The sequence below is a fragment of the Ochotona princeps genome, chromosome 33 (genome assembly GCF_030435755.1).
Source record: "Ochotona princeps isolate mOchPri1 chromosome 33, mOchPri1.hap1, whole genome shotgun sequence".
NCBI lineage: Eukaryota > Metazoa > Chordata > Mammalia > Lagomorpha > Ochotonidae > Ochotona > Ochotona princeps.
The window spans coordinates 3,536,832-3,553,410 of NC_080864.1; the positions used below are offsets into that span (position 1 = coordinate 3,536,832).

The 16,579-nt window shown below is 66.2% G+C and overlaps 1 protein-coding gene across 1 annotated transcript in view; it reads right to left on the minus strand.

Moving 5' to 3' along the window:
• Positions 1-3,658: 3,658 nt before the first annotated feature.
• The window catches only part of KDM4B (lysine demethylase 4B), a 60,345-nt gene continuing 47,424 nt past the window's right edge, over positions 3,659-16,579 (minus strand). The window contains exons 11-24 of the mRNA XM_012929931.2: positions 15,298-15,399; positions 14,804-15,000; positions 11,481-11,925; positions 11,274-11,413; positions 9,988-10,166; positions 9,330-9,552; positions 8,521-8,597; positions 8,367-8,422; positions 8,058-8,166; positions 6,091-6,276; positions 5,709-5,873; positions 5,351-5,470; positions 4,363-4,455; positions 3,659-4,216 (exon numbers count right to left, since the gene is read on the minus strand). Coding sequence (XP_012785385.2) covers positions 4,052-4,216; positions 4,363-4,455; positions 5,351-5,470; positions 5,709-5,873; positions 6,091-6,276; positions 8,058-8,166; positions 8,367-8,422; positions 8,521-8,597; positions 9,330-9,552; positions 9,988-10,166; positions 11,274-11,413; positions 11,481-11,925; positions 14,804-15,000; positions 15,298-15,399 — 2,257 coding nt within the window. The 3' untranslated portion in view covers positions 3,659-4,051. The remainder of the gene's footprint in view (positions 4,217-4,362; positions 4,456-5,350; positions 5,471-5,708; positions 5,874-6,090; positions 6,277-8,057; positions 8,167-8,366; positions 8,423-8,520; positions 8,598-9,329; positions 9,553-9,987; positions 10,167-11,273; positions 11,414-11,480; positions 11,926-14,803; positions 15,001-15,297; positions 15,400-16,579) is intronic.

The window sequence follows — 16,579 nt, forward strand, 5'->3', positions numbered from 1 at the left end:
CCAGGGTTCGCCTGCTCCCGGGCCTGCTCAGGCTTCCAGACAAAGAGGGTGTGCGGAGGGGGAGCCCCACAAAGGCACAGGGGCCTCCACAAAGGGGGCTCGCTCTCCCCAGGGCTTTTGGCGATGTGAACAGGGTCCAGGCTCAGGCATGGTTTAACCCCGTCTCTCCCAGCATGCACAGAGCACGGCTGTACCCCACAGATTCGGGGGAACCCTGGGGAGCTGGTGTAACCCCTGCAGAAGGCACTGGTCCTCCCTCGGCCTTGAGTCCCCCCAACTAGCCACACGGCTCCCTGCTCACGCACTTCCCCAGGAGGCAGCAGCCACTGCATCACCACCCCTGGGGGAGACCCCACAACCGCCCCCTGGAGTCTGGCAGGACCATGGGGCACGCTCCTCCACACTGCCAGTCACACGTGCCGATCCTAGGGGGCCTGGCCAAGCCCACCCTGCCAGTGCCCCTCCTGCTCCAGGGGCACAGCCGCTAGTATGGTGGGGGCCCAAGGAAGACCCTCCAGGGAGAGACGGGGACACGGCGGGGTGTGGGTGTACACGGGACAGCAAACATCCCAGACAGAGGGATCCAGGGGTTGCCAGGGGGAAGGTGACCTGGCTGCTTTCAGGGCCAATGGAATGTTCTGGAAGAAGTGGTGACAGTTGGCAGGTCGGGAATTTCCTGCTGTGAAATGACCTTCTGTGGTGGGGCCGATGTGGTGGCCCAGCCGGGGTCAGTGGCTCTGGCCTCCGTGGGAGTGCCAGGCCCGGCTGCCCCACTGCCTACCCGGTGGTGACCAGGGCCATGGCCGGAAGCTGCAGCTGCTCGTGGAGCCCCGCTATGAGGGGCAGGGACCCTGCAGCCCCCCAGGGCTCAGCACTCACCGGGAGGCCGAGAGTGACACAGGCCCTGGGTGCCCTGGGAGTCCTGACCGGCCACCTGCCCACAGCTGCCAAGCTCACCTACAGCGGAATCCACATTTGTTCACCCCCCAAATGGCCGCCAGGGCCAGGGTTGGGCTGGGCGGAGACCAGGAGCTCCAGCTGGGCCTCCAACGCAGGTGCAGGGAGTCAGGGACTAGGCCCTACACCTGCTGCCTCTCCAGGGGCATCGGCAGCGTGCTGGCCCTGGAGGCCCTCCCTCCGGTCACACACAGGTGGCTTGCGGTCTGGACCAGGGGCAGGGGAGCCGTTTGCTCTCCCCTCACCTGCTGGCGTCCTCCTGGCCCCCCAACTTCCAGCATCTCAGGGTCTCCATTCACTTCCCATCAGGGGGATAAGGATGAACAAAAACCCCATGGTCGTGGCCCAAGTTTGGCATGTTTCCCTCTATAATAATCTAAATGGAGCCAGGGTGTTTTCTGTTTAGTCACGGGCAGTAATAAGAAGCAGAAGCGCATCCCCGGGAGGCGGGAATTCACAGCTCCCGGCCTTACCTCATTAGGGTTCAGTTAAGGACTGTGTGGGTGCCCTCCCCCTGGGGGCCTCCGACCCAGCCCGGCCGAGGCAGGCCTGTAGCTGGGGGACCCTGGGAGCTCCAGGAAGGTGGGAGGCCGAGTTGTCTGTCCTCCTCCCCTGGCCAGTCCCGGCTGCCGCCTGGCCCCCAGCACAGCTCTGTGTGTGTGTGTGGTGGGAGATATCTCGGTGTGCCTGGCAAATAATTTAAACATAAAAATCTACCCAGAACTGCAGCATCCAGGAGGGCTTACTGGCAGCAGCGGCAGTAGACAGAGAGGCTCTGGTGTCCCCGGTGGGTGGGAAAGGCCTCAGGGCCACTGAGAGGTGGGGGGACGTGGGCCCAGGAGAAGGGGGACTGCTCACGGTTCTTGCAGGGGGCTGAGCGTCTGTTGAGGCTCCCCAAGCCAAGCGGTGTCCTCTGGGTTCTGGGCGGGAGGAGGCCTCCCCTCAAGGCAGCCTGGGAGAGCAGGGGAAGCTGGGAGTGCCTCGGGCTGGGGGCGGCGCCCACACACCTGTGGCTGCTAATCCCACCTCCAGCCAGGCCCAGCCCCTACCAGGGAGACCAGGATGGAGCTGCAGGCTTCCGCCCTGGCCAGGTGGGGAGGGCAGACCATATCCTGGGGATGGTGCCCAGGGGATCTGGGTTGGATTCACCCTAGGCGGTGGTGAGGATGGCTCAGGTTGCCGTTCATTGTTGTAGGGGGGACCCTGGTGGGGACACGGGGGGGGGCCTCCACGGGAGGAGGCATGGCACACACACCTGCTGCTTATCTTTGTCTTTGAAAGGGAGAGAGAGAGAAAGAATGAGCTCCCACCCACTGGGTCACTCCCCAAATGGCCATGTTGCAGGCCTCGTAGGAGGCCAGGCACTGTGGCCATCACCGGTCCGCCCTGGGCAGGATGCTTGGTCAGGAGTCGGGGCAGGGCTGGGCGTGGTCCGTGGGAGCTCAGCTCCTGAGTCCCAGGACTGACTGCCCATCTCCCACCAGCCCTGAACTCACGGAACCAGCCAGGGCCCGCCCAAGCACGTGGCCTCCGCGGCCCACATGGCTTCGTTGGAACTAGAGAACTCTGGCTGCTCTGAGCTGTCCCCCAACCCCCGCCCCAGCTGCACTTGACCTCAGATAATCCACTTTGTCCAACCTCAGACGTGGTTAGCAGTGCCTGACCCGGGGCAGGCGGCCAGGCAGGTGCCCGTGCTCACCAGGGGCCCAGCCGACAAGCCCTCTAGCCAGGCTGAGGCCGCCGGGGACAATGCTCTGCGGGATCCCAGGTGGTGGTGGTCCTGCCCACCTGCCCACCCACCCCACGCTGGCCCAGAAATGAAGACGCAGGCCGGGATGCAGACTGGGACTTTAGAGAAGGCGGGGCCTTTAATTCATGAGAGGCCAAAACACAACAGATCCTTAATCTCGGGGCGGGGGTGGGGCGTAGGGGGCGTCCAGAAACCCTGGCGGCAGGTACACGCCAGGCCTGCCCGCCCCCACTGGGTTCGGTATGATATAAATAGTGTCCTGCAAGTCTCTGTGACCCCTGCAGCCATGCAGGGACCCCCCGCCGCCCCAGGTTGTGGGGCCTGGCCAAGCTCCCGCCTGCCCTGGCGCAGTATCTTACACAGCCCCCCTGGGGCCAGGCCCGGCTGGCCCACAGGCAGGCGTGGGTCCCCCTTGGGTGTGGGACGGCGGCTCTGGCGCCTCGCATGGACACACGGCTCTGTAGGCCGCGTTGCGTCTGGGATCCCAGGTGGCGGCCTCTGTGCACCCCACGGCTCTGTGAGGAGCCGGCGACACGTGGTCTCGTGCGAGCTCTGCACAGATGAACCTGGGTCACCGTGAGGCCTTGTGCAACTGTGGGCCCCTGGTGGGCCACCTCTCGGAGGGAGGGCGGGGCAGTCCTTGGAAGCTTCTGTGGAAGGCTCTCCACGTGGCCATGGGGTAATGATCAGGATGGGAGACGGTGGCTGGGGCTGGGGCTGCGGGCGCTGCACGGGCCTGACCTCCCGACAGCCAACACAGCTACAGGAAGGGCACCCCTGGCCCCGCTCCCGGGCCCGCCGGGGGCTCCGGGTGGCCGTGCAGCCCCCTACTACCTGTGCCGGGGAAAATCGGACTGGAAAAGGACGACAAAGGAAAAAACCCGAGGAGGTGATGCCTTGTAGCGCATCCTGGTTCTGAGAGAGTGTGTGTGTCTGTGTGTGCGTGTGTGTGTGCCTGTGTGTGCGTGTGTGTGTTTTGTAAAGCCACAAATGCAGGAAACGGCCTGGGAGGGGTGGAGGGGCTGGGGGCGTTTTCCTCTGGCCTGACCTGGGTGGAGCACCCTCGGCGGGCGGCGCGCCCTCGGCGCCACGCTGGCCCGGGAGACGAAAGCGGTAGCACCTTTAGGAGAAGAGCCTAACAAGGTTTACAAATCTGAGTAGTTGGGCGGGCGGCGCGAGCCTGCGGCCCCGCTCCCTGAGTCCCGGCCGGCGCCAGCCGAGGGATCCAGGCCCCCTGCGCCTCGCGGGCGGATGGGTGGCCTGGCCACGGGCTGCCCAGCACAGCGAACAGCGCCCAGGCCTGTTGGCCGGGTCGTGGGGGAAAGGGTGGTGCGGGTGGCTGTCCTAGAAGGGGGCCCCGGGCCGGGCCTGGGCCTGCAGCAGGTTCTCCATGAAGGCCAGGTAGTCGAGGCTCTGGCCCGCATCCTCGGCGCCCACCCGCGGGCGCTTGGCGGCCTTGGCCGCCTCTCCTGGGATGTCGGGCTCCTGTGGGGCCCCCGTGCTCAGTGACTGCGGGGGGGAGCAGAGAGCACGGTGGTTAGCGCTGGCGTTGCCCAGGACCCCTCAGCCAGTGGGCCCAAGCTCTGGGGGGGCTGAGGTGGGTGTGGTGCAGGCAGGGGGACCGTGGGCGGGTACCCAGGGTCAGGAACACTCACCAGCCGGGACCGCACGCGTTTGGGCAGCTCTTCCTCCAGGGTGAAGATGTCCCCTCGCTTCACCGTCAGCTGGGACCCGTCCTCAAACTCCACCTGTGCCAGAGGCAGGGAGGGAGGGATGTGGCCCTCAGGGCTGGGCAGCTGCCATGGCCCCAGGCACCACAGCGCACCCTGCGGCACCCACTGCCGCAGCTGCCGCCCACGTGGGAGACACTGGCCGTCAGCATGGGCAGGGTGGACGCCTGAGGCCTGGCCCAACCTGGCAGGATCTCAGGGGGGTGTGGGCTGCGCTGGGCCCTCAGCCTCCACCCACTCATCACAGGCCCCCGCAACAGCATGCTGCCCTACAGTGCCATGGGGATCCCCAGAGACCCCACAGAGGCCAGAGTCACGGATAGGACAAGAGACTGTCACCCCTGCAGACCTGCGACCCCGTGGCGAGTTTCTGTGGTCACTGTGGACTGTGGAACCTGTCGTGCCCCCACTGGCGAAGGCAGGTGCCTTCGGGGGCGAGGCTGTCCCAGACTGGCCCAAATTCCGGGGTGAGGTTGGGAGTACAAGCAGGGGAGCAGGCAGGCCCCACATCACCCCAAACACCAGTTTTTCCTACTGCAGTGTGTGCCACCCCGTGTGGCTCCTGCACCCATGGCCTGATGGGTGCTGCCTTGGGCGACACCCTGTCAGCCGGTGGTGAGGGGTAGGGGCACGTCCCCAAGGCCCAGCTGCTGGGTACCCTGGGGGCGGCACACGGGAGGCAGATGCTGCCAGCTGGCGACCCCACCCAGCATCTGCCAGAGGCAAAGGGCATGACAGGGCCCCAAAGCTCCACGGCCCCACAGCTGTGAATAACTCAGGCTTCCACAGCCCCGGCCGTCAGGGTCAAGGCAAAAGCCAGGGGTGCCCAACCTGCACGCTGGGCAGGTCAGGAAGGAAAAGTCCCGGGAAGGGGCACCGGGCCGGGCCTTGGCTCGGGTCCTGGCTTGCTCACCTGGTACAGGTGGCTCGTGGTGGAGGAAATGAACCTGGCTTTGTACAGGTTGCCGTCCGTCCACCGCAGCTCCACCAGCTCGCCCTCGGGTGGGGGGCCCAGCCGCACACAGTCCCTGCTCTGCGTGGTGGGCGACAAGTGAGCAGGGGCATTGGGCCCAGTGCAGCCACCCCCGGGCACCCCGCGGACCCCTTGCCAGCCACCCCCGGGCACCCCGCGGACCCCTTGCCAGCCACCCCCGGGCACCCTGCGGACCCCTTGCCAGCCACCCCCGGGCACCCTGCGGATCCCCTGTCAGCCACCCCCGGGGGGCACCCCGCGGGCCCCTTGGCAGCCACCCCGCGGGTCCCTCGCCTACAGTGATGCTCTCAGGGTGCAGGTTGTCGCTGTAGGAGCCGTCGTCAAAGTTGACCTCGTAGAAGGTCTGCGTGGCAGTGCCAATGACACGGCCACGGTAGTAGAGGCCACTGCGGTGCTTGGCAAGCACGGCCTGGCCCAGTGACACCGACCTCAGGAGCTGCACCTGCAGCAGGGGCGGGGTCAGTGCAGGGTGGGCGGGGCATGGTGGACAGGGCGGGGTCAGTGCAGGGTGGGCGGGGTATGTGGATTGGGGTCAGTGGGGTGGGGCATGCCGGATGGGGTGGGGTCGGCACTGGGTGTGGTCAGTGGGGTGGGCATGCTGGTTGGGGCAGGGTCAGTGGGGAGAAGGTGCCCCTGGGATGAGGGCCTTCTCTGCTCACCGCATGGCCCCCGGGCTTGTGCTTGAGGCAGGTGATGGAGACCACGTAGGGCCAGTCGTCGGGCTCCATGAGGACGCCGGCGGCCAGGGCGCAGGTCACGTGGAAGGAGGTGGAGCAGTGCTCGTAGGAGCACTGGACGCAGGCGCCCGACACCTTCTTCATCCGCTTCCGGCAGTACACGCACTTCTGCGGGGACACGGGCAGCGCTGTGGGACAGTGACCCCCCACCCGAGCCCTGCTGCGCCCCCAGCACGGCCTGGCCTGCCCTGCGTGGTGCTGCACACTGCTGCAGGGCTATGGGGAGCAACGTGCCAGCCGGGCACCAGTCGCCCCGTGCCCAGGTGGTTCCTTGCCATCACAGGCCCACCCCAAAGAGGAGAGGCAACCAGGAGGTAGAGCTCCTGGGGCCGGGCTTCCTGGGGTGTGTGTTGTGAGAATGTTCTGGAATTAGCAGAGCTGGCTGCACAATCTGAGGACACGCTGGAAGTCCCTGGGCTTTTGTTGGCACAGCAGGTGGCTTTGTTTCTGTTTCCCACAGAGCTGCCTCCTAGTTTGGGGAATGAGGGGTGGCGAGGGAGGGGCTGCCTGCTCCCTCAACCGCCCCCCCCCCAGCTGTGTTATCATCTCAGCGGTGTTATCGCTCCATAAACCACGTTCAAAGGTCAGACAAGCGAGCGTGGCCCCAGGGAAGGCCGATCGATGGCAATCAGACATCACAGTTAAGCTGTCGATTCCCGGGCCGCCGCCAGCAGGGATAGACACTAATTCTTGGCACGCAGCACATGGGGCTGACCCCAGGGGCTCACACTGTGTGCCAGGCAGCGAGGGCAGAGCCTGGCGCCCACCTGATTCGTCTCTGCCCCTTGGAAGGCAGCTTGGCCCAGCTGCCCAGCCCCTTTGGTTGCCCACGACCCACGGTGTTCTGTGGACAGCAGGTCCAGCTGGCTCAATCCCCCCACCCCACCGACACACACACATACACACACACACACATACACACACTGACCATGCTGGAGTGGGGTCACCCACTCTGAGCCCCTTCCCCAGACTCCCCAATGTCTCCAGGAACTTTGCAGAGCTTCAGTCAGCTGCCAGGAGCCAGCCCAGCTTGGAGGGGAGCAAGGGGTCCTCTCCATGCAGGCTGCCATCCACACCCCATCGCCCTTCAAGCCCAGGCTGGCGGCCACCCTGGAGACGGCTGTGACCGTCCCATGCCTGTGGTCCCCGAAGGTGGGCAAGTGGCAGGAAGAACAGGTGCTAACTGGGACAAGGGAAAGCTGCATGGAGCAGGATTTTTCAGTTTCTGCTTGTGAGGACTGGAGAGTGACAAACGGGGAGCAGCCTGTTGGGAACCCGCCTGCGGGGAGGGGCGCCCGCACTGGCCCTTGGCCACTGGCTCTGCAGAAGACACACCTGGAGCTGCAGCCGGGCCCGTGAGTCACCCCCGAGCCAGGCCCAGCGTGCAGGCACGCTCCGTGAGCAAGGCCTCCCTCCCTGCCAGTCAGGTGGCCCTGCACCTGCGGGCTCCTGGGCACGCATGGCGCCTGCCTGCTGGCACGGAGCCGGGGTCTGCAGTAAGGGGTTGGCCCAGCCCTCACAGGACTTGCCCAGCATGCCCCGCTGCCAACCACATTGCCCGCAGCCTGGTGCCTCCCTGTCCAAGATACCACAGGCAGCTGGGACAACCAACCAGGCGGTGAGAGAACAGGCAGGCCGTTGGCGCCCAGCCCTTGAGGACCCCAGGCTCCAACTCCCTCCTTTTGCATCTGAGAACGCGCACTTGCCAGCACTCGCCAAAAGGGGGCCACCCTGGCCCCACACAGGGCTTTGCAGAAGGGGCACAGCTGCCCCGCTGCCCGGAGGTCATGGCGACAGAGCCAGGTTCTCCAAGGCCACTGGTGCTCATATGGGATGGGCCCAGGCCAGGCTGGGGATCTCGGGTCGGGCCAGGGGTCTTGGGCCCATACCAGCTTCCACCGCTGCTCGGGGATGGCGCTGATGTCCACAGGGTGGCGTTCGAGCACGTTGAGGAACCGGGCCTCTGGGACCGCGATGGCACACAGCACATGGATCCACCTGGGTGGAGGAGGGACGGCGTGCGGGGGGCTGTATGGCCCTGGGGCCCAGGCCAGGCAGGGTAGGGGTTGGACGTGGCTCCCACCCCTCTAGGACACTCAGGATGCCGCCCCTCCCCGCCCCACCAATCATGCAGCAGTGGGTAACCAGGGAGGCCTCCAGACCCCGCCAAGCCCCTCTCTGGTGGCAGTACCACCCACCTCCTGTCGGTGGTCACCTGCAGGGCGCCCCCCCGGAGGTTACATAAGCAGCACTCCTGTGGGGACACACAGCGGGGGGCTCAGGGTCGAGGTGGGGGCAGGGTGTCAGGCCCAAGCCACCAACCCTGCATGGCCCAGGGCACGGGCTCCTCACCGCGTTCCAGGCGTGGGCTGTGCACCGGGAACATGTCCAGTCCTCGTTAACCAGCTCGGGGCGGATGCCATAGCAACCTGGTACAGACGGTGGGACTGGCTGAGCCCGCCAAGCCACCCAGTGGGGGTGTTGCACAGCCACCGCAGGAGGGCCAGAGGGTGGCTGGACACAGGGGTTGGGAGGGAGACCCCGCACAGCCCACCCGCATGCCCCAGCCTGGGGGTGCCTTGCTGCTCCCCCCACCACCACGCTGCATCTAGTAGGACCCCAGGCTCAGCTCTGCTGGCCAGGCAGCCCCGCCATCTCTGGGCTACATTGCTGTTTCTGCAGCCACGAGCCAGAAGCCAGAGGGGGTCCCAGATTGGAAATGGGCAGGGGGTGTAGAGGAGGCAGTCGGAGGGCTAGGTCAGCCCCTGAGGTGGGAGTGGGGGACCTCGGGGTCAGGGGAGACAGCAGCCCTGTCCCTTCTCTGTCACTAGGTTTCCCATTACCCCCCTGCTCTGAGGGCAGAGCTGGGGGGAGCCCTACAGAGGTGGTGGTGGCCAGAGGGGCGATCTTGGCCCAGGTTCTGAAGGGAAGGAACTCTCTGGAGAGACAGAAGGTGTCTCGGGTTCTGGAGAGCATCAGGCCTGCTCCTCGGGGGTGGAGGGACCAGGGGCTAGGCCCCCGGCCACAGGCATGTCCCGGTGTGCGGAGAGTCCCAGCTCTCAGAGCCGGCCCCGCTGCCCCGCTGCCCCGCTGCCCCGCTGCCAGGGAACCTGGGTGGGAGGCCCCGGCGTGCCCATCTCCTCGGCCCGGGGGTCACTCACTGGCGTGCACCTGCAGGCAGCACTTGGTGCAGACCATCAGCGGACTGGTACCGTCATCACCGACACCGGAGCTGGCGGGCAGGGCCTCGGGGTTCTCACTGCTGCAGGTGAAGCACAGCTCGGGGATGAGTGGCCGTGTCCTCCGGCGGCTCCCGGCAGGCGGGGCAGCAGAGGGGCCCTCCCCGAGGGAGGCCGGGGGCGCCTCCTTCTCTGTCTGCAGGGCCTGCGGATGAGAGCAGCAACCTCCAGTGGTACCCTCTCTCCTGCACCTGCCCTGGTTAATCCCTGGCAGGTGACGGTCAGTGGGAGCCAGGGCAGGTGGGTGTCAGCAGGGCCTGGGGCAGGTGGGTGTCAGTGGGGGCCAAGGCAGGTGGGTGTCAGTGGGGGCCGGGGCAGGTGGGTGTCAGCAGGGCCTGGGGCAGGTGGGTGTCAGCAGGGCCTGGGGCAGGTGGGTGTCAGTGGGGGCCAAGGCAGGTGGGTGTCAGTGGGGGCCGGGGCAGGTGGGTGTCAGCAGGGCCTGGGGCAGGTGGGTGTCAGTGGGGGCCGGGGCAGGTGGGTGTCAGCAGGGCCTGGGGCAGGTGGGTGTCAGTAGGGGCCAAGGCAGGTGGGTGTCAGCGGGGGCCAGGGCAGGTGGGTGTCAGCGGGGGCCAGGGCTCACCTGGCTGTATGGGTAAAAGAGGGTGCAAATAGCACAGTATGGCTCCGTCCGCGCAGCCGCCGCATTCAGCTTCCTCTCGGCCTGGAAGCTGACCGCCTGGCTCTTCCACTGCAGGGACAGCGGGGACCTCAGGGCGTCAGGGTCGCCCGCGTCCTCCTCCGCAGACAGAGGGAACGCTTCTAGAATAAACAGGAGCAGGATGGGAAGCTGAGCGCTGCGAGAAAGCCATCCAGCACACACCCACATGGCACTGAGTGGAGGCCCCCACCCCCTGTCCCGTCCCTCCGCCTGGCTGCATGGCCCAGCCATGGCCCAGTTGTCTTGTCCGCTTTTCCCATCTGCCCAATGCCCACGCCACTCTGGGTCTCCTAAGCATGTGGAGTGTCTGTCCTGTTCCTTAAGGCCTACACCCCCTACACGCTGTCCCTCGGGGCCATTCCGGGACAGAGGGAGCTGCTGCGGCCTCACACACAGTCCCCGGGGAGGGACAGCAGCAGGAGCCTTCAAGCTTGGACACCTGCTGCTCCCCGCAGCCCTGCCTCGCCGCCGGCTGCACCTCTTCTACCACCTGGTCTGCCAGCCCAGGACTAATCCCAGAGACCCGGGCCTAGCCATGGCGGGCCCCTCGTGGGCCCTGGGTGCCTGCCTGTCAGTGGGAATGTGGCCGCTGATGGCTGTCCCGCCACCACGCTGGGCTGTGGGGCCATGGGAGTAGCCAGGGCAACATGCTGGGGTGCAGAGGAGGGGGAGGGCACAGTCAGCCCCCTCTCCCCCACACCTGCCCACCCAGACTCCTTCCTGCCTTGGGGGCTCCAGCCCCACCCTTTGAGGTACTTCTGGGGACTCCCCTCTTGAAGCCCTGCGGCCGAGGCTGCCTGCTCTGCCTCCCACTCCGTAACAGAGCTCCAGCCCACAGCTGTACCCCCTGCACCCCGAGGCCTCGGAGACTGGCTTTTTTCCCCCTTCTAGGGAGACACCAGGGGCCTGTTGACTCTGCCAAATGGCACCCAAGGTGCCTGGTCAGCCTAGTCCCAGCATCTGAGGGTGTGAGCAGAAGAGGTTTGGACAGGTGGATGTGGACAGCTGAGGCCACGGCTGGAGGTGGGAGCCAGCCTGCACCCAGTGCCTGAGCAGACTTGGGCACAGGGCCCTTCCCTACTGCCCACTGGGTGGGGGGGAACAGAGTGGGGGGTGGGGTGGGGTCCCGGGCAGGGGAAGCTGGGACTGAGGGCGGGCCGGAGCACAGGGAAGCTGTGTGATATGCCAAAGTGGGGGGGACACCTCACCCTCATCGCTGGAAGCCTCCTGCTTGACCACGGACAGTGGGGAGCGCGTGGGTGGCCTGCCCAGGGGGTGGCGCCGGCTCTTCTTGATCTCCACCCTCAGCTTGGGTGACACAGATGGAACCTGGGATGTGGGAGCAGGGCTTGTGGGGACAGGACTTCCCCTAGGGCTCCCCAGAGGAGGGGGTCGGAGGGCAGCAATGCAGGAGCCACTTTTGGGACAGGGCTGCCGCATGAGCAGCTTTGCTTACCTGCACCTCCTCTGGCCCCGTCAGTTCCATGGGGGCAGCCTGATCCTTCTGGGCCGAGTGCTCCGAGGCCTGTGGGCTGGCCACCCGCTCCCTATCGGCCCCCGCTGTGCCAGCCCGGGGCACCACGTACAGCATGGGAATGATGGGCCGTGGCTTGACTTCCTGCTCATCACCGGGCGTCTCGGGGGGCACCACGTTGAGGGGTGCCAGCGGGGGACTCTCCTCTGCAGTCCCAGGGCCCGGGGCCAGCACCGGGAGCTCCAGGGGAGGTGGCAGCCGCAGCGCCTCCTCGGCGGGGCTGGGCACCGATGGCGGTGGGGGCAGCTGGGGCGACAGGGGAGTGCAGTTTCTCTTCCTGCGGTCGCCCCTGGCCTTGGTGGGCCGCAGCTTGCCCCTCCCGTCCTCTGTGGAGAAAGGACAAATGGTCAGAGTTGGAACCCAGAACCTGCGAGGCTCCCAACTCCCTCCAGGCAGGGGGGCCGATCCAGCCCCCGAGGGCAACAGGCCAGCTGGAGACTGTCCTGCCCAGGGCAGAAATGGGGCCCCAGGGTAGCTGCTGCTGGAGGCCTGGGGTGACCGATGGGCAATGGGCATTGGCCTGGGTGATGTGGCACGGCGCTGCCAATGTTTTTGTGGTGGTGCAACCACCCTGCCCGCAGCGTGTGCCCAGGCACAGGCCAGGGCAGAAGCAGCCTGTTTTTCTCCCACGGCTCAGTCTGTGCTGCCCCCACCTCCCTGTCAGCACAGATGTCCTGGGGACCTATTTTGGCCCAGGCCACGGGAGCAGGAGGGGCTTCCCGACACGGTACTGTGGAAGGAGCTGCAAGCCCAGGAGGCTCCTGTCTCTAGTAGCTGGGGTCTCCCCAGACACCTGCCCACACCTGTACCCCCAGCCCAGTGAAACCCCAGCGGGGGAGTTCACCTGCTCCTCTCCTACCATCTGGGCCTCGCTGGGGTGCACAGGGCAGCTCGCCCCGTAGGGTTGCACCTGCGGCCCAACACACTGCCCTGGCGACCACAGTCCCCTCCTCACATCTCCAGGTTCCAGGGCTTGGACCCTCCCACAGGCAGTGATGGTAGCAAATACAGGGTGTAACACCCCCAACTGCCCTGCGTGCCTGGGTCCACCAAGGGCCTCCCTACCCCGTTCACGGCCATCCCGGGCTACACCCTTTCACCACCTCAGCCCCTAAGTGGCTTTTTGAAGGGGAGGAGCGTGTCTGCTCCAAGCTAAAGATGGTGTGTGCTTGTGGCGGTTGGCCCACTGGAGGGCTCCGTCTGTACCAGCCAGCCACACCCTAGTCAGCAGCAGCAGCAGTGAGCAGGAAGTGTCCAGGCCCCTTGACCAGTGCTGACCCCAGCCATGGGGCCCAGCCCAACACAGAGGCCATCCTGCCTGTGAGGCCCATGGGGTGGGAGCCCAGAGTCCCACAGGGCTCCCCAGGGAAGGCTGCAAGCCAGCTGGAGGAGGGGGTGGGTCAGTGAGTGGCAGCTGGAGCACACCACCCACCCTGGGGAAGTTGGCGGGACCTTCCTCCACGGGGCAGTGGGGGAACCCTGTGGGGTGGGGCCCACACCAAGTCACCTTGTCACATGGCCCAGGGCACTCTGTCCCGCATCTGGGCAGCCTGTTCTCTGGGTTTTGGAGCCAAAATGCGTGGGTGGACCAACTTGTGCCTTGAGGGTAGCATGGCTGCCTCCTGGCCATCAGCTCTGGACGGCGTGTTCCAAAAGGCACAGTGAGGGGCAGCCACCGATGCCAGGCACGGCTAGGCCAGGTCAGCGCTCTCGTCTGGGCAGTGTGGGCAAGCTCTTCGGGGTGGTCATCTCCATGGCCAGGCTGCCTCCCCTCCGTGGCCATTCCTCACCTTGGCCCTTGCTGGGGCCCAGGGGCTGGCCTGTCTTCCGACAGCCAGGCGTCCCTTCCGCCACAGGAACTGTACTGGCCAGGCTCGGGCCTTCTGGTCAGTACTAACACCTTCCCACTCGTGTCTAGCAACTGCCACGCCTGGTGTCTCCAACACAAGTTTTCAGGCAGAGTCATCTGTGGCCTCATCTTGGGGGCCGATGTGGAGACACCGAGGGCCACGAGCTCTGGGACCAGCTGGGACAGGCGGGACCTAGAGTCTCTGCTGGTGCCCCAGTCCCCGTGCCATTGGCTTGTCCCCTCACCGACCACCCAGACCCTGGAGGGGCCCTGTAGGTCCTGCAGGGAGCTGCCGGCCAGCTGGGAGATGGCCGTGTCCGCACATCTGGGACTGCTCCTGCAGCCGAGACACACGGGGCTCACGGATTCATAAGCCTTTCCTGCTCTCCGAGACCCTCCCTGCTTTCATCACGGGGTTCGCTGGGGCAGTCGTTTGGCCTGGCAGCCAAGGGCACTCGCTGGTCAGATGTCCTGGTCCCCTATTGGAGAGCCGGCTTCTGGGGCTCCAGCTCTGGGCCGGCAGTTTCCAGCTGGTACATGGCTGTGTCTGCTACTCACACAGGCAACAAAGTGGCCTATGGTGCTGACTCACTGCTTTGGCCTTGCTGAAACACACCCATGCACACCGCTGTGTGGCCAGGGGTGTGCAGGGGTCGTCCCCCCAGGGTGCCTCTGTCTGTCTGTGGTCAGTAGAGCTTCCTCCTGTAGGCGCCGTTCTCTGGGAGGCCAGTCTCCAAGGACCGCCTTCCTCCCCAAAAAGGTTCTCTGGGTAGGTGATGGTGTCCATGTGGCCACTGGACGCTCCTCGGGGCTGAGGAAGGGGTGCCCTGCAGGTCACTCTGCCCTCTCAAACTCAGGGTGCAGGCGCGCAGGCTCATCTGCACAGCCCTGCTGCATGGTGGGCGAATGCTGGAAACAGACCCATGTAATGCCACTGCCCCATTTCAATGGCCGTCTCACGGGCCCTCAGAAGACGCCTTGGAGAGAGGCAGAGACCAGAGGCCAGTGGGAGACCCACACCCAGCCTGCTCCAGCTCCCAGGCCCGGCTCCCGCTGCCTAACCTGCTCCAGCCCCCAGGCCCGGCTCCCGCTGCCTAACCTGCTCCAGCCCCCAGGCCCGGCTCCCGCTGCCTAACCTGCTCCAGCTCCCAGGCCCGGCTCGGTGCCCCATCTTGGCTCCCAAGCCCCAGGCCTGGCCTCTGCCCGGGCTCTCTCTCATGGCCCACTTCTGCAACATCCACCATACACTGGAGACTTTTACAAACGCCCAGGCCTGTGGGGCTGATACGGCTGGATACAGAGATGCACACAGGCTCCTCCCGGGAGGCACCGGTGGTGGCCCTGCGGGGACTGACCTTCTGAGCCCTCAGCCTCGCGGCCCTGCAGTGGCTGCAGCCCCTCCTCCTCCTCCTCGGGGTCGGCCTCCTGTGCTGCCTCTTCCTTCATGCTGCCCGCAGCCTCCTCCAGGAGGGCTGCCCCGGCCGCCTCCTCTCCGGGGGACTTGGAGTCTTCTGGCTTGGGCTTCTTGGGCTGTGTCCGCTTCCTGTGAGACCTGGGGAGGGAGACCCATCAGGCGGAGGGGGGTGTGGGGTGTGGGCAGCATGGGGAGGGTGCCCTCGGTCCAGGTGCTCTGTTAGGCGGAACCACAGGGCCCCACCCCACACCCGGACGAGTGCCAGCTCCAGAGGCAGGGGAGGGAGACGAACGGGGACAGCCTGGGCAGGGTCTCTCTGGGGAACAGGGTGGGGGTGCTGATGGTGGCTGGAGATGGAAGCCAGCTGACACTGAGGGGACGGGGGACAGGAGGGTGAGCTGGATGGACGCGGACACGGACAGAAAGGACACTTACGCCGGCCCCGGCTTTTTGGTCTGCTCTTTCTTTCTCTCTAGACTCGGTTTTCTCTCCTCCTCAGCCTTTTTCCAGTGTCTGTTTTCCTTCAGACTAATTTGTCTAGAATGTAAATTTCAGGGGGTTGCTCTCTTAGCCCACGGGCACGGCTGCTCAGGGTGTGGGGGTGGGCACTGCCTGTCGGGCCTTGCCTGGGGCATCGGCCCCAGCTGGCTGGCCCCCCTGGTCCTCTCTCCAGCCCCTCCAGAGGCACGCGTGGGAACTCGAGTTCACTGCCGCTTCTTGGGGCCTCCTCGGTGCCGAGATGGGCACAGGGCATTGGGAGGGCACAGCCCACGCCCGGCACCTCCAGCCAGCCCCAGGTGAGATGTTCACCCTGCGGCCTGCAGGCTCGGCTCAGCTCAGCTCCAGCCTTGCGGAGGCAAGGGAGGAGCGGGAGGGACAGCCAGGACAAAGCAGGAGTGGAGAGGTGGGTGAGCCTGCAGACGCATGTTGGGCCCTTCTGGCTGCTACTGAGGGGTGCGCTGCCCCACAAGCAGGGGAAGGTGGGGTGACACCTGTGCCTCCTCTGTCTGACGTCCCCACGAACCCTACAGAGGCTGGGCAGAGCCATGAGCCCCTGAACTCCGTGTGGAGACCCCCAGGCCTTGCCCCTGACTCCTGCTCACCCCTCCCCTCTGCCCCGAAGCTCCCCCAGCAATGACAGCAGCATGAACCTCACGAGATGACCACTGGCAGGAAGCGGGTGCATGAGCAGGGACACATCACACACGCAGGGTGCACGGAGGGTGGTGGCTGCGGGGCAGGAGGGGCAGCTGGGCCCCGGTGTGGGATGGGAGCGGGAAGGGAGGGGGACAGCCCAACCCTCTCGGGGGTCTCCCCACGGGGGATGCACCAACTGTCCCAGGCCACCAGCTCCAGGTACCCCTTGGCCGTGGCAGGAGCTCGGGAGCTGGCACTGGGGTCACACGTGCCCCAACCTCCACCCAAGCAGCCTGCGGCGCCCGTCGAGGAGTCCTGGTGTACCAACTCACCTCGCATGGCTCCTGCCTCCTCCTCCTCCATGTCCCTCTGGCCCAACCCCCACCCATGACACCTATCAGCCCTGGGGCCACTCCTGACCGTTCCAGCTGCTGTCTCCCCAGAGTCCCAGGCAGCCCTGGTCCCCCAGGCTCACTGGGCTTCACCAAGGCGGTAAGGCCCCACGCCACGACCCCAGCCTTGCCCCTGGCATTCTAGAAGGGGCCATACCCGGGCCAAGGTGGGCAGCCAACAAGGAGCT